The sequence below is a fragment of the Palaemon carinicauda genome, chromosome 6, assembly GCF_036898095.1.
Source record: "Palaemon carinicauda isolate YSFRI2023 chromosome 6, ASM3689809v2, whole genome shotgun sequence".
NCBI lineage: Eukaryota > Metazoa > Arthropoda > Malacostraca > Decapoda > Palaemonidae > Palaemon > Palaemon carinicauda.
Genome location: NC_090730.1, coordinates 151,113,703 through 151,141,383, shown reverse-complemented (window position 1 = coordinate 151,141,383; position 27,681 = coordinate 151,113,703). Strand labels below are relative to the sequence as shown.

Sequence of the window (27,681 nt, the reverse complement as noted above, 5' to 3'; positions counted from 1 at the left end):
TTTTATTCTGCAGCTGACCACAATATTCCATTTTTAAAAGCTGGAAAACTTATGGCTAGGTGGAAACAGAAAAGATAATAAGGAAGTGAAAAAAAACAAAGTAATGCCACTAGGGCCAAAAAAAAAAAAAACTAAGCACCACATACAATGTGCTGTTAAATAGGCAGAGCTCCAAAAGTAGGATTATTGTAACACCTATTGAAAGATGGTTTAAATAGTGACAAATATTGATACAATAAAACTCCCAAGGTAATCATTCAACTATTATGTTGGCAGGAATAGCAGGCGCTATTTCAAAGCCAGTATATGCTTGCATAACTTCCTATCTGGAGGTCAAGCTAGCAGACACCAGACTTACTGCGCCAACATCTGCATAGAAACCAAAGTAATCATTATCCATGCAAACACCTCACAAAAATATTTTTTACAGTACTTCACTGTAGACAAGAAATACAGAGGCCTAATGAAGGTCTGATAACATTGAAAATTTTATTTACATGTTTTATACCTTGAGAATAAACAGGCCACTAACAAAAAACATTGATAATCACAGTCTTAAGCATGTACTAAGTATCACCCAAAAATGATTCACACCAATGTTCCCATTGTCAATATGGTGTAGCTAAAATTATACAATATTTACAGGAATCGAGTACACAAGAGTTACCTTCTTTATCATAAAAAACTGGCTAATATTCCACTTGGTCCAAACAAACATTAGGGGTCACAAACAAAAGTTTGACGCTTATCTTTAAAAAAAAAATGTGAAATAAACGTTTAAATTAAGCAACAAAAGTATCAAAATACTTTTGTATCAAAGTCACATATTTCAAGCTGAAAGTCAGGTAAGTGAAAATAAATAACACTCAGGAAAAGTAAACAGGAAACATTTGTTCAGCAATTTCACAACAATTTATACATTTTAGAATGTGAATATTATTCACTATGTAATAATAGACAGCCTATGAACTACACTATCCATATAAAACTGGAATGAAGATGGAATGATGTCAACGCAAAGATCCTCTAACATGAATGTTGTAATAATAAAATTTAAGGAGAAACATAAAACAATACTATATAAAAATTACAAAGTAAATAACTACCTCATCTTAACCATATGGTGTACTCTATCAGTCACATAAAAATGCTACTACTGCACTCCCTAACAACTTCCACTTTTATTCATACAATAAAATCTTATTTTTAACATTCACATAAATTTCAAGCATAATGTTTGATATAATAATTTACCACCATTAACATCTGTAAGAAGTAGGTCATTTGTATATCTGTAAGTAAAATGTGTTTTGTTTCAAGATATAGTACAATAAAACCTCCATATCCACACTCATTATGTACCTAGGCCACCATAGTTGTGGAATTCAAAAGATAATGGGCATTTAACTCCAAGGCTTTTTTTTACTCATAAATATTCGCTTACAAAACTCTATTGTACTTTAAATGTAAATTACACAACAGCAATGAATGCACTATACTGTAATAATAATATATTACAACACATTAAAATATTTAATGTACCTGTACTTTACTACACTAAACTGGTAAGTATAAAAATTACACATACTTTATACTTTATATTACAGTAGTAATAACATGACACTGTCCTCTATGATAATGATAATAATAATAATAATAATAATAATAATAATAATAATAATAATAATAATAATAATAAACAGTAGTAATAAACAGTAGTAAAAACCATATGCGACAACTTCATCACCAACTTCTGTTAACTACTTGGTGCTCACATCATAATATAATACCCATATTACCAATGAAAATTACTAAAACCAAATACATTTCTGTACAGTATATAATAGTATAATACTGTATATATTTGATAATATAAAATGCATGGTAAAAATATATGTAATATATGATCAGGGATATGAAATGCAGTCCAATATTCTTTCTCTCTCTATTTGAAATAAAAGTTAAGTTATAGAAATTAAATGAAATACTACGGAATAAAAGGGATTAAGGAGGATAAAGAATAAGAAAGGGGATAAGGATGATAAAGAATACAAAAGGAAATAAGAATATGGAATAAGGAATAAACAAAGTGAAATGAACAATAAAAAAACATGAAGAATTTAAATTAAAATATAAATGTAAAGGTTGTAATAAAAGAGAAGAATGGGAGAAACATTTTAGCCTTTTGGCATTAAACAAAATCAATACAGATTGGATATATAATAGATGGAAATGTTGAATATAAGGAATACTGTACACTGAAATTAACGGTACAAATGATTGAATAAAAGATATGAAATGGAAATAGAAAGAGGGAGGAATAGCATAAAAGTTCTCGTCTTTAGACCAACATATTCCCTCTACTTGAATCACTAGTTTATAGCTCTCTACCAGGTGGTGATATAATGACATGTGGTTTGAAAATCTTTCCCAGTGCTTCCCGTTAAAGGGCAGTTGTCACATTATTTTTCAGCGTTAATCTTTCTATAATAGCATCAATAGTTCAACAGTGGATAGTCAAATCAGCTGTTGGGAAATCAGCGAATATGGTTATACTGTATTCCTAAAATAAAAAAATAAAAAATTCCGACAATGCAAGAAAATACTGTACTTTTTTTAACATAGAAAGCACTTCATACAAAAAATATAGATAATCATTTACATTTTTATCTTTTCATGCCAGTGACCGTCAGTCCATAGAATCAATTAGCAAGTTAAAACCTGAATACCTTTCTAACACCCTTTAATTTTCTACATCACCAAACATTCTGCAGAGGAGTATAAAACTTGTTCCCATATCGAAGACTCATAAAGCATAGGTCAAAATTCACAAACTATGCACGGTCCTTTATTCCTGCAGAAATGTTAAGCATTGTTCGCTGTAAACTTTTTTATTAATAGATGCAGTAATTATTCCAATACAGGCCGAAAGAAAAGTTGTAATGACTAGAATCTTCTAAATCACAGTACCCTAAGCCTGGTTGGTTTTACATAAACCTTTTTAACTGAATTATTTCAATATCAAAAAGAAACTGAGCCATACATTAAACAAATTGTGTACAGTCTGAAGGCTGAGAAACTATAAAATTTACTGTTTTCTTTAAACTCATATATCTTCATGAGCGAGTATTCAATTTGGGGCAAACTACAAATTTTTCAATAAACTGAGAACTCCCTGATACTTAATCAGTTATAAAACAAAGGCCTTTAGGATTTTTCCTTCTGCATTTGTATTTTTGTAAAATATTTAACAATGCCTAAACATTCTAGATACTTTGTCATTAAATTTCATCTATTTGTCATTCAATTCCTTATTTTATAAACTATTATTCAATACCTCAGAGCATCATTAATATAATCCACATAAGACATTATCAAATACTGTACATAAACCAAACCATACTCTACCTACAGAGGTGTATCAACCTCCGTGGTTGGGAAGTTAGGAATGCTTCCTTTTCTATCAAGTCTGTACATCTTAATGGCAATACCTGTCATTAATTACACTTGAATATTAGTATATAAAATATACCCAACACACGTACACACAGAGAACAATTCAAATCTAGAAAGTCCTTATCAATCTGGATGTAAAGGAGAACAGCCAAGAGGTTGAACTTGCAATGACAACAATGTAGGAAAAAAAATCTTTTCATTTTTCAATAGGTCTTACCTATTCATGGAATCCCTCAGTGATGTTATATTTTACTAGTCATATTTTTACTAAAAGCAAAGGCTTATTATTAATGGAAGAAGAGCAATGAACAGCCCAAATAAAGTATAATACAGGGGGATAATTGAATTGCTTTATCCCAGGCGTAGTTGTAAATGCTGTACAGTATAAATCAGTTGCAAGAAAAACCTACCTAGTACATTCACATGTTATATACTTACAGTATTTTATTCAAATACAGTCAAATTTGTATATTCCCATATTGAAGGGTACTGTAATCATGAACTTTAGTTTGGTTCCAATTCCATACAAACAATCAAATGAAAAGAATAGAAAAATCAGTTTTTTATAAACTCTCTTAATAGACATTCATTAGTGTTTGCTGCCTAAGTTATCCCATAAAAATCGAAGAATCATATAGGGTATTAAGAAGGAAGAAGGAAGTGTACAATACAGAAATCCTTAATCTGCAATAAGAAATAAAGTTTTAAAAAGAGAAAATAAATAAACATCAAGAATTCATGACAGACATGTAAAAATGTAGAACTCTAAGTCAACTTGCAAGAGAACATATTTTCATAGAGATCAAATTATTATCATATTAGAAAGTTTAACCACAAAAAAATCTTATGCAGAGTACCAACATGCAAATACCTTTAATCATACTACTAAAATACTGTAGGTTGTGATCAATTTCTAGTTTTCATAAAGATTTATAGGGTTGAATGAATGGAACAATTCATTCCCTTCAAAATAAAATCTTAGTTATAAAACTGATTATACATAACGATGTATACTTGAAGCTTATTCCTATGCTAATTTCTATCATATCTCAAAATTTTTATGAAATTACTTTGGATGCTGCCTGTCAATAGATTTGAGTATAGGTATTGAAAATACAAAAACACCTGCAAGTCAAATTCAATGTGTATTGTATGAAAAGAACAAATTTATACTTTTGTCCTGTGTCCAAAAGGCAGCTTAATAGGTGCATAACTAGTCTGAATATACTTAGGAATGAATGACAATTTTTCCAACTATGGGGATGCCACAATCTCTTCTTTCAATTGCTTAATAATAGTCAGGAGGAGAGCATTACTTATGCAATAAAAGATTTTTAATAATAAAGAATATTTCTCAATTTGTGTGTTCATGTGGATAATAAACATTTCTTTCAATTACAATAGAGTAACTTAAGAGAAGTTAGCAACACTTACTCCATTAAATTGCAATTCACCAAGTTGAAAAAAAAAACTCAAGAGTTGTTTTTAGTATACCCTTCATAAATGTATAAACGGAGTAGCTGCCCTAAAACCATGGCGGCTGAGGTTGCAATTTTATTCATCATAAATAAGCAACCTTAAGACAGGGTTAGAACTCGTTTGTTGATATTGGAAACTACTCAAGATTAAGAAGGTACATAATGGTAATGACAGTAGTGGAACAATTTAACATCCAAACCCTTAACCTTTAGCAATTTAACATCCTCCCAGAGTTTAGCCATGGACTACCTCACCAATAAGTGGATTTGAGAGTTACTGGAACAAATCCTAACCTATGCCTGGTATTATCCTACCTGGTCGGTATGGTCGGTAAAGGGTAATCTTCACCTACCTTGCTCTACTGAAACCTCATAACCTTATTAAAGTATATATTCTAATCCACCTTATCTTAATATAACCAATCAGAGAGTAGCCTTTTTAATATCCTTCCCTTCAATTATAACAATTAGCCCAACACCCCTTTTACCAGAATTTATTCATGATAGCTGATGAGTCAATCTTTTACCTGCAAATATTCAAGTTGTTGAGAATGTGATCGCGTATTTATGCACCACTATGCAACTGCAAATTCAGTTTTATAAAAAAAAAAAAAATGGAATGTTGACTGGTTCCTGCAGCAACTCATTCAAGGAAAATGAAGAAGAAATTGCTTTAAAAATTATGTAAATTTTCATGCCCATTAACAATGTCTTTTAAGAAAGGATGTTCCAACTTTTACTTTAAGATTTTCTTGTAATCCCTAAAGAACAGTCCCCTCAGTAACAGAAAAAGTTCTTGGCCATTCTTGAACTACAGTACAGTCTAGTACACAAGGGGTTTCACAACCTCAGTCCCTCCTATTATATGAAATGCTTTTGCTGGGAAAATCCGAATTAATTACCTCTGGCAAAAAGTAATTTATGTTGATAATGAACTTACAAAATGAAAAGTGACAACAAAGACCAGACAATTGCACCAAACTCATTAAATAGCTCAAGCAACTTAAGCCATAGAAAGCAAATAAAGCTGCTAAAAGAAAAAGAAAAACAAATAATGAAGAATACAGTTAAATACAAAGTGACCTTACTTTATCAAGATCTGAGTCAGCCCCAAGTCAGTAGCCTAAAGTGAAGAACAAATTACAATAATACCAGAAACACATTTCTTTCAAGAACAAAAAACCACAGATGAGGAAAATATCCATATAGTATACATGGCAACTACTGTACATAGAATAAAGCAAATACCTGTATGTAAGTAAAGATTTTTGCATGGAATTAAAAATCTATATGAAAGTGCAAAATGAAATAAGTAAGATTAATTCATTAATAACTACAATATAAAAAAAATGAAAAGATGAAATTTATACTGCATAATACATAAGCCAGTCATTGTATTAATTTCAAGAAAAATTATTCAACATACCAAACATTTCCATGGAATTCTCTTGAAAGAGTTGAGAAAACAGAACCAGTATTTCCTACACACAGGCAGTAGCCTCGGTCTGCAGATATACAGTATCCAAAAATAGGAAAGGGGCAAAAGCAGTATATTTCTTACTTATTGAGAATTGCAGCTTTTGCTTTTCAGAAGACATATGGGCTGTCAGCCTTGATTGATTGGTAGAGACTTTTTCACTTTGCAGAGATCAGCAACAAGCTCAGTTATAAGGGTTGTTTCAAGAAGAAACACCATGATCACTGGCAAAATGAAATTCTTCGCCTTGGAACAAATTCTTCTTCCCATGTATCAATAGTCTCGTAGTATTAATGAGTTATTTGTCTTCTTGTTTATCTTTCCAATCTTTCCAAGTCAACCACAAGCACCCAGCATTCTTCTTTGCTCGCGCAGTTTAAGCAACTTTCAAGTTTAATGCTCTATTTCTTCAATGGAATAGCCAATTAGTCCATGTCTTTCTGTCATTTGAATGACAAGGCCAGTAATAATCAGATGCTTTGATTCCTTTTGACCACAGTAAGACTGGTGTGCCACCTTTAAAAGTCTGCTAACAGATCATCCTAGGCAGCTTCACTGTGCTTATCATATATTCACAGACTCTACATAGACCCAGGAATACTGAGCTTTCACCACTAAAAACTGTCTAGATAAATATCATGCAACAATATTTCTGGATGGATGGCTAAAATATCTCACAAGCACATTGTACAACTCTTTTTTTCTTCTTTAAATTGCAAATTTGGACTTGTTCTATACTTGATAAACAAAGGGGAAACGGTTACAGCTATACAACTATTTCGTATTTGCCTAAATTACTTTTATAGGTCCACATCAAAACTGGAAATTGCTTTAACCTAACTGGGATTCTTCGGTAATGATGATGGCTGTTATGTCAATATTACATCCATGATGTTAAGGAATCATCTGCACATCATAAGATATGAGCATCTAAGGATTCAAGGTTCATAGATAATTTCCTTACTGTAATTTTGAAGAGGAGGCACTTTGCACAGTTAGCAGGTAAGCCACCATCCCATTGCATTCCACTATCATGCCATGCTAATGTCCGAGATTACACATTCCTTGCTCTCACAAAACAGCTTATCCATTAGTTGCATAATCATGCAAGTTACTAATAGAATAGAGACTTGTTACTAATGGATAATAAGATCAGTTTTAATACCACAGAATCTAAGTTCTTTATTGGTCCCTAATCTCTAATCATATGTGGAATCAATTAACTTAGGAACACCAGTTAGTTTGCAAACTTATCTCAGGAATATGGCACATGAGCAGTTATGAATTATAGGATGCTATGTTTGTAGTGGGAAAAGTAATACCCTTCAACTATGCACCTAAATTCTAGTTACCGTATTGCATTTCAGGATATTTTAGTCTAAAATACTTCCCTGCATGTGGATTAGAGACAATGGTTGTGAAGCTTCAAGGATTTCCAAGTGGCATTCAAGTGTTCTATATGCTCCTGTATTTAATCTGGGCCTTCTTAACCACTCAACCCTTCCCACCTAATTTGTGAAACCAATGGCATTTTTAAAAGTGAAATAAGTTTTCAGGAAGTTCAATAGTTACAAAAAAAGTTTCTTGCTCCCAACATTGGCTTTTCTTGCAGTACATGTCTAAGGCAACACAAATATTACGATTCCCGCAGGGAACTTTAAGTTTTTCTTATGCATGTATATTGGGGGCTGACTCCTTCTCTTTTCATTTTAGTTATTGGAAGTGTTCAAGTTTAGAAAATTTTGTAGATAAGAAAATTGACTAAATACAAATAATGGACTTGCATAGAAAAAATTATTAAATTTTTCTAAAAATTATACATTTTCTTGATTCATTAAGATGAAAAGCATAATCCCTCCCTAAAAGGAGTAGCATGCTATAAAAACCATTATACAAAAGATATTGTTTTATGCCTGTAATTTTCTGTTACAAACTGATCAACTTGCCCTATATACACTAATCTACGTATATTACAATGACAGTACACAATTTAAACAGATTTCAATCAAAATATACAAAAACATCTCTAAAGTTACCTTTTATACCAATCAAAGGTGTTCCTGGTAGTTACAGTATAAACATTATAATAGTATGACCCATTTGGAATTAAAAAACTATATATTGGCTAAAAAGTTACCTTGTTATCAATCATCTGTGACCTAAAGTACTAAACATAACTTTTAAACTGTTTTTAAACTATCATAGAGAAAACATTCGGTTATCTTTCAAAATATACATATTTAACTAAATGTACATATAACTGATACATCTACGAATGGATAAATTTGAGAGTAAAATAGTAATCTGGGGTGACAAAAAAAATATATGCTGTACTATAAAGCTCTATTCCTAATAGGACCTAATTGAAATTCTAATGAACTAATGAAGAAATATCAGAAGTAAAGGGTCTGAAAAACTACTGTACAGGACTGTAAGTTATTTACAAATAGTTACATACATTTATTACAATTAAATTCTTAGTTTTGCAATGTCTTTTTTAAAGATAAAGTGTTCTGACAGAAAACAAGAATGTTCTATACACAAGTACAATGTGTTGAACAACATTCGTATTACATATATATATCAAACAGATTTGTAGGCAATGCATTACAGGTACACCATAGATTTTCTGAAATTTGATATACTGGGACCACATTTAATGGGTGTGAAATTACGGAAGAATGCTTTAAATAACTGTGGATACCTAACTACAGTAAGTCTGAACATTTGTCTCCTTTGGGACTTTTGACTGACGAATAACAAAAACTGCTGTAGTAAAATGTTCATTAAATGCAAACCTACCTACTGCTATGCCTATACCACTCATAACTTCAAATGAAAACTAAACAGACTTAATCTAGTTTACATCCTTAATATTATGGCTATACTCAAAACAAAATACTGCAGTAAAGGTTAAACCAAATGCAAAGAAAAATTGTCTGGCTATGGGTAGGTATAGTCTTGATTTAGAAATAGCTGATATTGCAATTTGCAACATTAACAATTAAAACCAAAATAACAATAGTCTAATGAATGATTAATGTATAAATAAGGCTTAAAGGAAAACAATAACAAGAGGCTAGCACATAAGAAAAAAATATAACTGAATGGAAACAGCCCTACTTACACCTCAACTGAAGAATCTTTAATAGGAAAAATTATAAGCAAATAACATCTAGAACAGTAGCCATACTATACCCGCTACTTAGAAGATTCATCAGCAGCATATCACTGCGTATGTGTGCAATTATATATTTATCTGCATATATATTTTTTCCAATATAAAACAGTTTCCTAAAATAGGAGTGTCTCCAAAAAGAAAAAAACAAATAATCACTGCCAAATTCTCAGTTTAATGGTTGAATCAGGGAGCAGTAAGCACTGACTAGATGTTAATATTAAGGCTCTTCATTTCCAGTACTTCTCTCTTCTTATCTATCCAACCATCTCTAAGATTCTCTCTAACACTTCTGATTACAAACTTCACTAACCTATCATCAACCATTCTTCCCACAAAACTAGACCATCTCAAAACACACTGATATATCCTTTCACCTATGCTAACCTTTTCAATACTTCCACATTTCTCATGCATTCATATATTCCATACTTTGCAAATAGTTAACCTGAACAGCCTCAATTATTTTATTCTCATTTACACTCAACATCCTCACTTCACTTGCCCAATAATAATTTAAACTGGACATTGTTCAAATAAAGTTTCTAGCAGTCCATTGTGCTTCAGAGACAAAGGCAGTTTATAACTAGTAAGTCAAGAGGTATAATAGTGTATAATTAGGGAATAGTGTATTATTGAATTAGTATTATAAGACCACTGATGGTCCAGAAAAAATTAAATCTGGCAAGGCTTAGAGGCCAAAGCTACTTGAAAATTTATGGTGTACCTGCATGATAATATACGAGCACCTTATGGGGAACAAATTCGATAAAGCAATTGTTTTAGTTAATACACACAATGTATGATGAACAGAGCAGCAAAACAGATAACAATAACAGTAATATTTGCCTAAAGCTTCTAATTTTGCATAGTTGATATTGAGCAATCCCATTTACAGAAAGCAATAATGCAATGTAGGTATCTGCACACCATCACCTAAATGCTTTCAAAGGAATTACACATTAATATATGCACATAAAGATGCCGACCCCCAAAAGATATGTTGTAATAGAATTCTATTTAGAAACTCTTAGATATAACCCCAGCCAGGTATTACATAATTCTACTACCCAAATACTGAAAAGTACAGTATAGCAAAGTTTTCTGTGTATAGTAGTAAAAGAAATGTCTTGATATCTGAAATAAACTTTTGTCAAAGAAACAAGTAACACTTATTGCTACATACACCATTAAAAAAAAAAAAAGATTGAGCTACATTGCACTGGCAACAGCCAGGCTCTACTGTTATGAAAAAGTTGTTCTCAAGAGGTTTCAAACCCAAGTTTAACATTTCATAAATTCTGAAGTTACAAACAAGTATTGACTAATAATTCACAAGTTCCAGCTTCTGTGTAAATGACACCTTCAAAACTGCTTTAAAGCACAATCATTACTGTTCTAGATATTCTAATGTGTCGAATGGACAGCAATGCGGCATATACCATAAGCCCGAACAATTCTACCACAAAATGTGACATGTCTACCATGTATCATCAAATGAGATACCTATCTCTGATATGTTCAGGTCACTGACTTCGAGAATGTTTTCAACTCTTTCCCTCAAAGTCTAACACACTAACATATCTACAATACAGTACTTCACTACTTACGTATCTAATGATATTGCATACATGCCTGTGCTTCATTACCGCTATGCACGGAAGATTCTTGAAAAATCATTTAGAAGACCTTCAATCACGCGATTATGCAACATAACATCTGTCATGAGGTCGTTAGATGTTGTTACCTTGGGCCAAAGCAGGCAAGGACCAAACACAATAGCCAAATTTGACATACTCATACGGTTATCGCTTTCAAACTCAGTCACTCTGTTGGAAAAAATACATAAAGTAAATAAATGCACATTACAGGTATTATTAAGAATAAAAAGATAAATATTAAAAAATCTTTACTAAATTACTTTTGTACATAATTCAGTCATAAAACCTAAACCTAAGTTCTGGTACAGCATTTTAATGAATAGAGAATGATTCACTCACTTACGCTTTCCTGACATAATGCAAAAAAAGGCACAAAAATATATAGAAAAAAGAGCAACACCAAACTCCCGAAAGCAAATCGTAAACTAAGAAAATGAACTGAAGCTAATATAACGAGTAACGCATTACTATGGAGCCAAGCAATGGCGTTACCTTCTCTTTACGTCGGAAAGCAGATTTTGTATTGACAAACCCAATATCATTACTTGAAACCGAGTTACACGGATCTTTTTTTAAGTCCCTAACGGGAGCCCATTCATAACACCGAAGACCTACTGTACATTACCCAATCAGGTTGCACACCACACATACAGTCTCAGAAGATATTGTAAATATTCCGTTTTCTCACCTTAAAAGATGCTGAAGTAGAACCTTCAAGGTCTCATAGTTTTCAGATGGAAGCTTCGCCACAGCCTTGGCTAGTTTTTCAACTTGTTGGTTCATCCGTCGCAGTTCTGTTAAATGTAAGACATTAATTATCAAAGCTTTGTAATACAATATAGAGCACAATATCCTAAATTATTTTCATTCTAAAAGTCCTGGATCATATAATTAATAATGTTGTGATAACTGATAAATACTAGCTGGAAATATTATAGCATACACAGTATTAAGTACTGAAGGGGTCACCAAATTTCTATTAAGTAATGACAGTCTGGAATCTCAGGTTTATGAAAAATAAATTGTTGCTTGCTGAATAAATGGTCAAATTCATGTAAAAGTTATATCAAAATCAATTTTACACACACTAATAAGAACCTATCATTTCTACACAATAAGCTGTAAACGGACTGCTTCTCAGTAGAAGATAACTGCAAAAAACAAAATAATATATACGCATACTATACTATACATAACACCTAGAGTAAACAACTAAAAATACACATAAAATTATAGGTCACAGTCAATAACATACAGTACAATAAAGAGGATACATAAATATTTAGAATATGCGTACAGTATAGCATATAACATACTGTACAATAAAACCAAAAATGACCCAAAGATAATGACAAATACAGTACTAAAGTACGCCATACACAATATAGAGCAAACAAAATTACCTCTCAACAATGATTCTGTAACTACAGTATCAAAAGGCTCATTTTTGGTACTGTACTACCTGGATTTTATAGTAATATAGTACATGCATTATCAAAGCTGCAATTCAAAGTATAATCGAGTAATATCTTCCATCAAAAGTCAGTTATTTTATGTTTGGAATCTGTTTTGAAGAAGATACAGTAGGAGCTTGTTATTCAGTACGGTAAAAAAAAATGAAAAATAAAAATTTATATGGCAAATTTTCCTTGAATAAAAGGAAGCATGAGACAAAAAATCCCAATGAAACTTTTCTAACACCTCTTCCAAAGATATTAAAAACTATATTTACCATTTAAAACTTTACTGAAATGCAAATATATAAAGCACCCCCAGTATATCTTTCACATATCTTGAGCTGAAGAGGGATTTCACATATTCATGAATATTATTACACTCTTTAAACTCATAACTGACTTATATCAACTTAAATAGTGCAGGAAAAATTACATCTTATTATACTTCCAGAGTAACATAACATTTTAGGGGGATAAATATAAGAACCATAAATAAAATATACCTAAATAATTGTAACTTAATTTTGAAAAATAATACTTCAAGAAAAATATTTCTGAAAGACAGTAGGAAAAAGAAATAAAAAGCAGAACTTTCAATGCAATAAGAAGCAAGACATGAATACAATTAAGGTGATGCTGGCCTGAACTGTTAAGCATGAATTCTTTGTCTATAGGTAACTGGCCTGTCATACCCCTTACTGTACTCCTTATTTTTGTCTCTAGTTATTTGGAATATGCTATTTATATCATAAAGAGCCTACACTTGTCCATGTTTCTGCAAATACTGTAATGTATAACCTCCTGATATGGGATCATTACAGTCCGATGTGTGGCATCTTAGAAAAGAACCATCCTGTCAGTTATTGCCAGCATATCTATGTCAAAACCAACCCTCAACCACCATCTGGCAAGTGTGTTTTTATCACTTTCAAGAACAATAGTAAGGACTGTACCAGAATTCTGGTTGTTACAACATGCTTTACTCAACAAATACAATGCATGCTTTAGTAAGCGCCGGCATTCAGTAATTAGGAGGTCGTTAACCTTTGTTTGGCAGGTCACCAATCATGCATATATTTCCTTTTACAATATGGTCCTAGTTCATGTTGTCCATACATTCTTTGTTGTTTTTTTCTAGCATTCATTTTACCTCTGGCTGTGCACTGATTGCCCCCCCCCCCCCACTAGTTGCCTCCTAGTAGTTAACAATGGGTACTTGCTTCCGCAGTATATTTCTCCTATATAATTAGGAGCAAGTGTCAATATATTACTTTCCAGTCATGAGTTCAGCTCTCCCCATCCCTCGGGTAGGGGGGAGAGGGAGTAGCTATACTCTGGTGAGAGGGGGGTTGCATGTACATGTGTATGCATCTCTATCTAAATATTTAGCCGTCATTTTTTGATAGTTCGCATATACTAGTACTGTATATCAATAATAGTAACTATACAGGAGCGTTATTGACTGCTGGTGCCATTTTGTACCTTCATTTCATCTGATTATTGCATTCAGTTATGGATTACAGTGGTCTATATCTACATCTAGGCTAGATAACTTCATTGGATGGAGGCTAGATGGATTATGATGAATACAGTATTACATTTAATTGTAACTACAAAAATTTCTCTCCCTTAAAGTTACCTATCAATTACAATACTGTACTCCCTTTTGGGCATTCTACGTGGGGAAAATATGGTATAGAATCGGCTTCATTTCATTTAATCAGAATTTCTAAGGGTACATCAAGTAAAGCAAAATTTTAAAAAATTTTTAACATCTTTACATAACCAAAACCTAGCCTATAAGCCTACATGGATGACTTTGTACTTTAGTGGTATTCTTAAACTGTACTAGATATGAGATATATTAATCAAAATTGGCCTTTATTTTTTACCTATTTAATAAGCCTTTATTTTTCACCTCAACCAATCTAAAGGTTATCTTATGCATGGGTATATGATATAGCTACATTTTTCACTTATTTGCAAATACAGCCTTCTTACATACATTTTTCCAATTTTGTTTGATTCAATAGAAGGGAAAGTAGTAGTAGTAGTAGTAGTAGTAGTAGTAGTAGTAGTAGTAGTTCCCAGATTACTCACTATTGTTTTTTTGAGCTGTTTGTTTGAATATGGCCTATGCTTGAAGTAATCTTGTTTTTGTGAGTTTCATTTAATATACATTCCTTAATCATGTCATCTAAAAGTGAAAAACATAAGCATCTTAATCTCAGATGCTCATTTTGATGCTATCCTGATGTTGGCTATATATAGTAGGTCTATTGCCAATAAAATTTGGTATGCTTTTGCTTGATTTTATGCTATGGGAAACATATTTTGGATAAATGGACTAAATGACACCCCTTCGCCCTACTAGCATGTTACTGGGAGGTTCAACTGTAACCCACTGTAGTCTATTAAGGGGACCGTCCGCTATGTCCTGCAATTTTTTTTTCTAATGATTCAAAATATGTTATTTTCATTAGTAAAATAAATTTTTGAATATACTTAGCCGATAATCATGTAGCTGTCAACTCTGTTGCCCGACAGAAATCTACGGTCGGGATACGCCAGCGATCGCTATACAGGTGGGGGTGTACACAACAGCGCCATCTGTGGTCAGGTACTCCAGTACTTCTTGTCAACACCACCTCAATTTTTTCCTCGGTCCACTGGTTCTCTATGGGGAGGAAGGGTGGGTCAATTAAATCATGATTATCGGGTAAGTATATTCAAAAATTTATTTTACTAATGAAAATAACATTTTTCAATATTAATCTTACCCGATAATCATGTAGCTGATTCACACCCAGGGTGGTGGGTGGAGACCAGCATACATGTTAACAAAGAAGCTAAGTATCCCGTATTTTATTTTATTAGTTATTCAAAAATAACATAAAATAAATAAGTACCTGGTAAGGAAGACGACTTGAACCATTACTCTGCCTTTATTAAGTACGTCTTCCTTACTGAGCGTAGCGGTCCTCTTAGGATGCTGAACGACTCTTAGGTGCTGAAGTATAAAGGGCTGCAACCCATACTAAAGGACCTCATCACAACCTTTAACCTCGGCGCTTCTCAAGAAAGAATTGACCACCCGCCAAATCAACAAGGATGTGGAAGGCTTCTTAGCCGACCGTACAACCCATAAAAAGTATTCAAGAGAAAGGTTAAAAAGGTTATGGGATTATGGGAATGTAGTGGCTGAGCCCCCGCCTACTACTGCATTCGTTGCTACGAATGGTCCCAGGGTGTAGCAGTTCTCGTAAAGAGACTGGACATCTTTGAGATAGAATGATGCGAACACTGACTTGCTTCTCCAATAGGTTGCATCCATAACACTACGCAGAGAACGGTTCTGTTTGAAGGCCACTGAAGTAGCCACAGCTCTCACTTCATGTGTCCTTACCTTCAGCAAAGCAAGGTCTTCTTCCTTCAGATGAGAATGTGCTTCCCTAATCAGGAGCCTGAATTAGTAAGAAACTGAGTTCTTAGACCTTGGAAGAGAAGGCTTCTTGATAGCACACCATAAGGCTTCTGATTGTCCTCGTAAAGGTTATGACCTTTTTAGATAGTACCTAAGAGCTCTAACTGGGCAAAGTACTCTCTCCAGTTCGTTCCCCACCAAGTTGGACAGGCTTGGGATCTCGAACGACTTAGGCCAAGGACGTGAAGGAAGCTCGTTTTAGCAAAAAACCGAGCTGCAAGGAACATGTAGCCGTTTCAGGTGTGAAAACTATGTTCCTGCTGAAGGCGTGGATCTCACTTACTCTTTTAGCTGTTGTCAAGCACACGAGGAAAAGAGTTTTTAATGTGAGGTCCTTAAAAGAGGCTGATTGGAGAGGTTCAAATCTTGATGACATAAGGAACCTTAGGACCACGTCTAGATTCCAGCCTGGAGTGGACAACCGACGTTCCTTTGAGGTCTCAAAAGACCTAAGGAGGTCCTGTAGATCTTTGTTGGTGGAAAGATCCAAGCCTCTGTGGCGGAAAACCGCTGCCAACATACTTCTGTAACCCTTGATCGTAGGAGCTGAAAGGGATCTTACGTTCCTTAGATGTAACAGGAAGTCAGCAATCTGGGTTACAGTGGTACTGGTTGAGGAAACTGCATTGGCCTTGTACCAGCTTCGGAAGACTTCCCCTTTAGACTGATAGACTCTGAGAGTGGATGTCCTCCTTGCTCTGGCAATCGCTCTGGCTGCCTCCTTCGAAAAGCCCCTAGCTCTTGAGAGTCTTTCGAAAGTCTGAAGGCAGTCAGACGAAGAGCGTGGAGGTTTGGGTGTACCTTCTTTACGTGAGGTAGACGTAGAAGGTCCACTCCTAGAGGAAGAGTCCTGGGAATGTCGACCAGCCATTGCAGTACCTCTATGAACCATTCTCTCGCGGGCCAGAGCGGAGCCAACCAACGTCAGCCGTGTCCCTTTGCGAGAGGCGAACTTCTGAAGTACCCTGTTGACAATCTTGAACGGCGGGAATGCATACAGGTCGAGATGGGACCAATCCAGCAGAAAAGCATCCACGTGAACTGCTGCTGGGTCTGGAATCGGAGAACAATACAACGGGAGCCTCTAGGTTATCGAGGTAGCGAACAGATCTATGGTTGGCTGACCCCACAGGGCCCAAAGTCTGCTGCAAACATTCTTGTGAAGGGTCCACTCTGTGGGGATGACCTGACCCTTCCGGCTGAGGCGATCTGCCATGACATTCATACCGCCCTGAATGAACCTCGTTACCAGCGTGAGCTTTCGATCTTTTGACCAGATGAGGAGGTCCCTTGCGATCTAGAACAACTTCCACGAATGAGTCCCTCCCTGCTTGGAGATGTAAGCCAAGGCTGTGGTGTTGTCAGAGTCCACCTCCACCACCTTGTTAAGCTGGAGGGACTTGAAGTTTATCAAGGCCAGATGAACCGCCAACAGCTCCTTGCAATTGATGTGAAGTGTCCTTTGCTCCTGATTCCATGTTCCCGAGCATTCCTGTCCGTCCAAAGTCGCACCCCAGCCCGTGTCTGATGCGTCCGAGAAGAGACGGCGGTCGGGTTTCTGAACAGCCAAAGGTAGACTTCCTTGAGAAGAAAGCTGTTCTTTCACCACGTGAGAGTAGACCTCCCCTCTTCGGAAACAGGAACTGAGACCGTCTCTAGCGTCATGTCCTTTATCCAGTGAGCAGCTAGATGATACTGAAGGGGGCGGAGGTGGCGTCTCCCTAACTCGATGAACAGGGCCAGTGATGAAAGTGTCCCTGTTAGACTCATCCACTACCTGACTGAGCATCGGTTCCTTCTCAGCATGCTCTGGATGCATTCTAGGGCTTGGTAGATCCTTGGGGCCGACGGAAAAGCCCGAAAAGCTCGACTCTGAAGCTCCATACCCAGGTAGACAATGGTCTGGGATGGGACGAGCTGGGACTCCTCAAAATTGACCAGGAGGCCCAGTTCCTTGGTCAGATCCATAGTCCATCTGAGAATCTCCAGACAGCGACGGCTTGTGGGAGCTCTTAAAAGCCAGTCGTCTGACGGAGCCGGACACAAGATCATGGTACTGCTGCACAGTCTGTGAACTGTCAACCATGGGGAAGCGAGGAAGTACAGCGACAACCCGAAACTGTCTAGACTGTCTGGGTCGTACAGACAACTCCTTATCGGGTTGCTGAGGTTGCCGCACTGCGTCACAACAAGTCACTTCTGCTGGTTGTTGAACGTCTTCCCAGTGACACACTGACTCCGTAAACAAAAAATCCTCTAACAAGGACTAAGCTTGGACTGCATGTCTTGCAACAAAGCTCAAGGTCTATGGGAGCAGGTGTGGTAACAGACGGGGTTAGCGACTGAAGCGGAACCATTACCCTCCCTGGAAGCATGTTATGCTTAAATAAAAGTCCATAGGAGGCTAAGCAGCTAAAGGCTCCTCTCCAAATGACAGAGTCCTCAAGGGAATATCAGAAGGAGGGAGAATAGCACTTTCTCATCTACAGGAACCATATCCGAGTAAAGCTAAGTTCTCTCAGTGAGGGTTACACTGGTGCAAAAGCAGCAGACCAGAAGGCAACGTTATGAAACTGCTTGACAGTCTTGTGAGTTGGCAACAACCAAAGATGTGTGACTGAGGAGCATGCGGTAAGGTATGCAGAGCATGCTGTATGCAGAGCATGCTGTATGCAGAGCATGCTGTATGTAGAGCATGCTGTACGGTATGCAGAGCATGTTGCATGGCGTGCGGCTTATGCTGCATGGGATGAGGCTCATGCTGTATGGGATGAGGCTCATGCTGCATGGTATGAGGCTCATGCTGCATGGGATGAGGCTCATGCTGCAAGGGATGAGGCTCATGCCGCATGTGTTGAGGAGGATGCCGCATAGTATGAGGCTCCTGCCTCATGGGTTGAGGAGGTTGCCGCATAGCATGAGGCTCCTGCCTCATGGTTTGAGGAGGATGCCGCATAGCATGAGGCTCCTCATAGCATGAGGCTCCTGCCTCATGGGTTGAGGAGGATGCCGCATAGCATGAGGCTCCTGCCTCATGGGTTGAGGAGGATGCCGCATAGCATGAGGCTCCTGCCTCATGGGTAGAGGAGGTAGCCGCATAGCATGAGGCTCCTGCCTCATGGATTGAGGAGGATGCCGCATAGCATGAGGCTCCTGCCTCATGGGTTGAGGAGGATGCCGCATAGCATGAGGCTCCTCATAGCATGAGGCTCCTGCCTCATGGGTTGTGGAGGATGCCGCATAGCATGAGGCTCCTGCCTCATGGTTTGAGGAGGATGCCGCATAGCATGAGGCTCCTGCCTCATGGGTAGAGGAGGTTGCCGCATAGCATGAGGCTCCTGCCTCATGGGTTGAGGAGGATGCCGCATAGCATGAGGCTCCTCATAGCATGAGGCTCCTGCCTCATGGGTAGAGGAGGTTGCCGCATAGCATGAGGCTCCTGCCTCATGGGTTGAGGAGGTTGCCTCATAGTGCTGGAACCCGGCAACTCCCGATGCGGCAACTCACGCATGAAAGCAGGAGGCGCAGCAAGAACATGCGTCTGGCAGGGTGGACTGCGCATCGGAGGTGGAGCTCTCACAGGTGGAGGGTGGGAGCAGGCAGCCGCCGTATCTGCTGAGCGCACAACCTCGGCGGGTTGTAGGTTAACAGGCTACATTGTCAACCTTCCAGCATGATACTCCTGTATGAAGGAGCAAGCTGAGACTGTATAGTCTGCAGCATGGACCACTAGGGTCTACGAAAGACAACAACAAACGGAGCTACTGTCCGTTGAGACTGAGGGTCTAAAACAGCTGGTGCGGCAACAGACGGAGTTACTGCCTGTTGCGGTACCACCTTGCCTCTCTGGGAGGTGTGCAGTTGTCGTACTGCAGCAAGTCCGAACTGACCCAGTGCTAATGGCTACACCTAGGAGTTGGACTTGCGCGGAAGGGACCGACTTGCACTTAAAAGCTGCAAGATTTGGTCCATGGTTTCTGCGAGAAACCTCTTCCGCAGACGAGGAATAAATGGGCTCTCTCGTCTTTGTGTGGGTGGGGTGATCACGTCGGCTACGTGAGTTGGTTACACCCGAAACCACGGAGGGAAACGTCTGTTCGTCGATCAAGGCCTGATGAACCCATAAGTCCTTCGACGTTACTTCTCCCCTGGGCTTGGGAGCTTGTAAGAGGTCCCAGACTAGGCGAACAACTGGCACGAACAGACGAACCCTCGAACGCAACACTGTAACACTTTGCGCTTATCACTTTATCACTTTTGATTTTCTGTTTGCACTTATTTCACTGAACTCGAAACTTTAAGTGGTTTGTACCTGAAACACGCAATTCTATCCTTCATTAAAAGTTAGTAATTGCGAAAACAGTATTACAATGTAACAGAAAAACATAATGAAAGATAAATAATTCAGTGGCTGGAAAAGAGACTAAACACTAGATCAAATAAACTACGTTTAAAATCTCTCACCGCATAAAGCCTGGGAACAAGAATAAAACTCTAGAAACGTTTACCTTCTTCCCCTCAAGAGACTAGGGAGAAGAGCAAAAACGATAACAACGTTACCCGCTTGAACGAAACGTTTATCCTCCTCTCTCTCCCTCCGTCTCTATCTCTCTCTCTCTCTCTCTTGACTTAGAACCTGAGAGATGAGCCCAATTATATATATCGTTAAAACATATTATTGTTAAAGGAAAAAAAAAAACTGAAAGATTTCCCAAATAAAAAGTTCCTTTATTAGAATTAAAACCATTTAAGCTAAGAAAGAATGAACAAAACGCTAGAATCGGTTTACTCTTACTGCAACGTGAAACCGTGAATACTCTCTCTCTATCGTAACGATAGAGCGCAAGTTGAACGTTCTGAACGTCAACAACTGCAGAGACAAAACAAAACGTTAGTTCAACTTTGAAAACAGTACGAGACTATCAAAGAAATTCTTTCAAAAACATTAAAATAGCATAATATGTTAACAGGTAAAAACGAAATGACGGGCTCAATGTTAATTAACTTCGGTTCCAAGAAAAGACCGCCTACTATTAGGAAAGGTCGAATATAAACAAACATAAAAATTAATTTTAATAAGTTTATAATAAAAGGAAGTTAATCGAAGAGGCCTATAAAAGGCGGAGAGATATAAAATAAATCTATAACTTTGTTAAGCAAAATTAAGAAAGAGAGTCTATACTCTCTTCGACACCAACACTTCCGTCTAAGGGAAGGGTCGGCCATTTAAAAGTGAAAGAGAGTTCATACTCTCTTCGTCACCAAAATTAAATAAAAAATTAAATCAAATTAATTCCAAAAACTTGCTAAGCTAATGATAAAGCTTCCTGAATAGCGAAGGCTAAACTCTAGAGCAAATACATCACCAAATCGTGAACAATAACTCCAGAATCAACAGCGTATCCATGTAGGTCTAGCCGGTGGCACGACAGAGGAAAAATTGAGGTGGTGTTGACAAGAAGTACTGGAGTACCTGACCACAGATGGCGCTGTTGTGTACACCCCCACCTGTATAGCGATCGCTGGCGTATCCCGACCGTAGATTTCTGTCGGGCCACAGAGTTGACAGCTACATGATTATCGGGTAAGATTAATATTGAAAAACACAATTTATATATATATATAAATATATATATATATATATATATATATATATATATATATATATATATATATATATATGTTTTAGACATGTATAATACCTTTATCATATAAAAATTTCAAGTCACTTGATGAAAAACTTTTTGATTTATTAACAAAAATCATGATTTTTAAAAAAAATCTTACATTTTTCTCCACTAATATGACACCAATTGTATTGAAAATCATACCATCAAAACTTCTTTATAAAACAAATAATTCTGTGACAGATTTTTTTATTTTCCTTTTTCTTTTTTTTTTAATGAATTTTTTCTTAATTTTCTTTGTCTAGATGTAAAATAATCATGAAAATAAGAGCAAAAGGAAAATCAAAATTCTGGTACACAAAATTGTGGGATTTTTATTCCTCTTTTCAAAGATATCTTTCTCTCTAAAATCAAACAATAAATAAGTGAGAAAAATGTACCTAAGTGTGAATGGGTATGTTTTGGAGTTATGAGCTCCCAAAGATTTGCTATAAATTTTTTCTTTTTTTCTTTAAAAAATCAAGATAACATTATCATGACAACCTTACTTTGTACTTTGTTTATTCCTAGATGAAAGCTACCTAAACGAGGTATTCAAACCCTAAGTTTACTACTACACTTGGCGTAAGGGTGTCATGAGTTCCCAGCGGCCTCTCATTGTTGCCAGAATTAGTTAGAATGTTCCAGATTTGTACTCTTTTTCATGTTTCCCTCTCTTTTTGGTTTTATTTGTTGGTCTCTGCTTACTTTTTGTTCTTTCTTGGACCTTAGGTAACACTGGCCTTGCTATAAAGTTCACGAAGATGATGTGAAAACACAATGTACATAGGAACTGCAAGTAAATAAACACACATGCAACGTAACTTCTATGTCTTTGGAAAATCTGGCAATTCTTCTTGTAGATCGTAGTTTAAGTTCGCCTACCCTCTACCAATGCCTTCCATCTCTGCCAGACGTACAAAATTTTGAAACGTAAGTGAAAAAAATCGCTATATAAATGTTTCTGCATACTGTACATAGAAACAATAAAAAGATTTTCAATTTTTTAAAGATGTTCTCTCAAACACCATAGCGGACGGTCCCCTAAGTCTCCTTCATAGTAAGACTCATAACATTAATGAAAGTACTGTGTGTTAATATTTACCCAACTAATGTAAAACTGTGATGAGCTAGTGGATGAACTTGCAAGCAAACGAAACACACTGTCATCCAGAATGTGATGTATTCAAACAGATTTAGCTGATACATCACTAACAACATTAAATTGTTACGAGAATCCAACGATATGAAACGCCATCACAAATAAAAAAAAAAAAAAAACTAGGTTGCTTAAGAGCGCTTACTTTAGCGAGAGGAGGGATATAAGGATCCAGACTACCAACACGGTCTTCTGCCTCACAATCTAGATGTCTATAAGAGAAACTAAGAATGTGGAAAGTCTTAGCAACAGATGTACAATTAAAGCAATTAATGAATTTGAGGCTTGACGAAAGGATCTCGACTCTGTAAGGTGCAATGAACATTCAGAACCCTTACTAAATGAAACACTATGTGATAATGACCACTTTACCCAACTGTGAGTCAGGTTAGTGTAAGCAACAAGGCAGGTACGTCAGACTTACCGCCTACAAGCCGAGTTCAGTTTACGATTTAGACTATCATTGTGCAGTATTCCTTAATCATTTTAACTTGAAACCTATGTTCCTGAGCGGAAAAGTGAGACATCACACTCCTCACAAAAGTTATTTAAAACACAGTGTTTTTCCAGTGCAGGAATGCTAACAAATCTAGCAGGAAAGAAAACTTAAAACGTTATAAATACTTATCACAATCTGGAAGAGGGCTACGTCTTGATATTTACGATGTGACGTTAAAACAAAAACACCTGAAACCACTGGCACTTCTTACCATTATCTGCTAGATAATTTCATTACTATACTAGGGGCATGTATTTTTCTAAAGGAAACAAAATGAGAAAATTTGTAATAGATTTTATGGGTAAATGTCAATAAATCTAGCTTCTAGAAAAGTAATATGAACATCAGGGGGAGGTTCATAGAAATAAAAGGCAAGGCATCCTACAACCAAGTATAAATAAAAAGTTTTCATGAAAATTACAGCACTCCTGAGATAAATAGAAATAACTGTCTACTACATTTTTGGGAAATATATACTATTCTATATAGTAGGATTTCTAAACTAAGTGCTGTATTTAAACTTAGTTATTTATGGAGCTTATGATGTTAATAATTCAAACCCAAGGCTAAATAAATTTGGTATTCTTACAGAAAAAAAAAATATATTTCTAAAGCAAGTTCAGAAAATGTCACCACAGGAAAGCCTTATACTGTACTGTAATCTATATGAAAAAAGCCAAATAAATCATCATCATTAAAACAGTTTTAATTGTGTGTAAACTCAGGTTACTGAAACAAGATAGCAGTACAGTATTTTGAAGTTCAAAACTTTGCAAGCATACTGTATTATTTTGTAAAGAATTTTTTTGGTGCAATCTTTATATAAAACTAGATTCAAAGTGAGAAAAAATTAATGATATTTTAATGGAAAGTAAATGGTTGGTTGGTTGAAGGTGTGCCTCACCAAATGCTGCACAAAGTAGTACAGGTCTTCATACCTATCAGTAAGTGTTTGCTTTCTCTCTAAAGGGACACTTTTGTTTAACAGTTTACATGCAATCTCAAAGTCATTCATGTAGCTTCCACTTTCTTTCTTAATGCTCTTGGAAGTCATGCTGAACAATCTGGTGTACTTTCAAACTTTAAAATCTTAATGCATGCACAATGCTTGTGAATATACTGCCCTCCACTGGAAATTCCTGTTCACATTTTCTAATCACAGAAGTATTGATATTTCTGTATTTCCTATGGATGTAACAAAAGGGGCATAAATTTTTCTTATTTTTCTAACCCACAATGAACTAATAAATAATTCTTCTGGTGGATCTTTACCACTTTGCCAACAATTTTCACCTTTTTCTCTTTTCTTATGGGATCTAGGATTAAAATATTCTCAATAAGTATAATCACTAAACACACAATCTTCAGTTTAACCGCATTACCAGCATCATCACTCTCAAGCTTATTTGTAATATATATCCCTTGTTAAAGCATACAAAAGCTTAAATAACAATACCGCAGCCTTTCATCCACTTCTTGATGCCTTGAATAGTACCGTGTGATTAACTATGAGAGGGATGGGAGGCTGCTGCTTGTGAAACTTGAAATAAAAAGATAGAAATTTTAATTCTTATACTGTATTCCTTTTAACCTTTCAAGCCCCAACACCTCACCTAATGATATGGCCCTCAAGCCTCAGGCCCTATTTTTGGACATTTTACTTAACTCATCTTAATAACAACACTATACTGTACAGGATACGATTTAGGATTTATATGTAATATAAATTACATATTTTGTAAAATTTTCAGATACGTATATAGTATGCGAAGGAAATGCTAATTACGGGACGTAATCTATGTTATTTTGTGACACAGAGAGTAGTTTTCACCAGATGTAAATTACATCTTATGGTGCTCAAAAGGGTTAAAACATTTTCAGTAGAGTAAAACTGTATCAACCTAATCGTGCATATAAAAGAGACAACTGCACAGAATAATCTTCCACAAGTGGAATGACAGATCTCATGCCAAAATCACCTACTATAAGAAAAGTTTTCACATAATACCTACTTTCCCTGAAATAACAATCTCACTAGATCATCATTCTGCAGAATTCATGTAAAGATCAACAACTGCATGTAAAGTATTGATATGATATTCAAATAACCCAAAATGACAATTCAATTAGTTACCACCATGCCTAAACAAGTGGGAATTGCCTTAAATATGAAGCTACAGTATTTGACTCATTCATATATATATATATATATATATATATATATATATATATATATATATATATATACATATATATATATATATATATATATAATACAGTATATATATATATATATATATATATATATATACATACATATATACATATATACATACATATATACATATATACATACATACATATATACATATATATATATATATATATATATATATATAATATATATATATATATAAATATATATATATATATATATATATATATATATATATATATACTATATATATATATATATATATATATATATATATATATATATATATATACTATATATATATATAAATATAAATACATATATATATATATATATATATATATATATATAATATATATATATATAATATATATAATATATATAATATATATATAAATATATATTCATCCATCCATATACCAAGGCACTTCCCCCAATTTTGGGGGGTAGCCGACACCAACAATGAAACAAAACAAAAAGGGGACCTCTACTCTCTATGTTCCTTCAGCCTAATCAGGGACTCAACCGAGTTCAGCTGGTACTGCTAGGGTGCCACAGCCCAACCTCCCACATTTCCACCACAGATGAAGCTTCATAATGCTGACTCCCCTACTGCTGCTACCTCCGCGGTCATCTAAGGCACCGGAGGAAGCAGCAGGGCCTACTGGAACTGCGTCACAATCGCTCGCCATTCATTCCTATTTCTAGCACGCTCTCTTGCCTCTCTCACATCTATCCTCCTATCACCCAGAGCTTTCTTCACACCATCCATCCACCCAAACCTTGGCCTTCCTCTTGTACTTCTCCCATCAACTCTTGCATTCATCACCTTCTTTAGCAGACAACCACTTTCCATTCTCTCAACATGGCCAAACCACCTCAACACATTCATATCCACTCTAGCCGCTAACTCATTTCTTACACCCGTTCTCTCCCTCACCACTTCGTTCCTAACCCTATCTACTCGAGATACACCAGCCATACTCCTTAGACACTTCATCTCAAACACATTCAATTTCTGTCTCTCCATCACTTTCATTCCCCACGACTCCGATCCATACATCACAGTTGGTACAATCACTTTCTCATACAGAACTCTCTTTACATTCATGCCCAACCCTCTATTTTTTACTACTCCCTTAACTGCCCCCAACACTTTGCAACCTTCATTCACTCTCTGACGTACATCTGCTTCCACTCCACCATTTGCTGCAACAATAGACCCCAAGTACTTAAACTGATCCACCTCCTCAAGTAACTCTCCATTCAACATGACATTCAACCTTGCACCACCTTCCCTTCTCGTACATCTCATAACCTTACTCTTACCCACATTGACTCTCAACTTCCTTCTCTCACACACCCTTCCAAATTCTGTCACTAGTCGGTCAAGCTTCTCTTCTGTGTCTGCTACCAGTACAGTATCATCCGCAAACAACAACTGATTTACCTCCCATTCATGGTCATTCTCGCCTACCAGTTTTAATCCTCGTCCAAGCACTCGAGCATTCACCTCTCTCACCACTCCATCAACATACAAGTTAAACAACCACGGCGACATCACACATCCCTGTCTCAGCCCCACTCTCACCGGAAACCAATCACTCACTTCATTTCCTATTCTAACACATGCTTTACTACCTTTGTATAAACTTTTCACTGCTTGCAACAACCTTCCACCAACTCCATATAGCCTCATCACATTCCACATTGCTTCCCTATCAACTCTATCATATGCTTTCTCCAGATCCATAAACGCAACATACACCTCCTTACCTTTTGCTAAATATTTCTCGCATATCTGCCTAACTGTAAAAATCTGATTCATACAACCCCTACCTCTTCTAAAACCACCCTGTACTTCCAAGATTGCATTCTCTGTTTTATCCTTAATCCTATTAATCAATACTCTACCATACACTTTTCCAACTACACTCAACAAACTAATACC

At 36.0% G+C, this 27,681-nt stretch overlaps 1 protein-coding gene across 1 annotated transcript in view; it reads right to left on the bottom strand.

Moving 5' to 3' along the window:
* Positions 1 to 475: 475 nt before the first annotated feature.
* The window catches only part of LOC137642731 (uncharacterized), a 154,502-nt gene continuing 127,296 nt past the window's right edge, over positions 476 to 27,681 (bottom strand). The window contains exons 14-15 of the mRNA XM_068375557.1: positions 11,939 to 12,044; positions 476 to 11,418 (exon numbers count right to left, since the gene is read on the bottom strand). Of these exons, the coding sequence (XP_068231658.1) occupies positions 11,241 to 11,418; positions 11,939 to 12,044 (284 nt within the window). The 3' untranslated portion in view covers positions 476 to 11,240. The remainder of the gene's footprint in view (positions 11,419 to 11,938; positions 12,045 to 27,681) is intronic.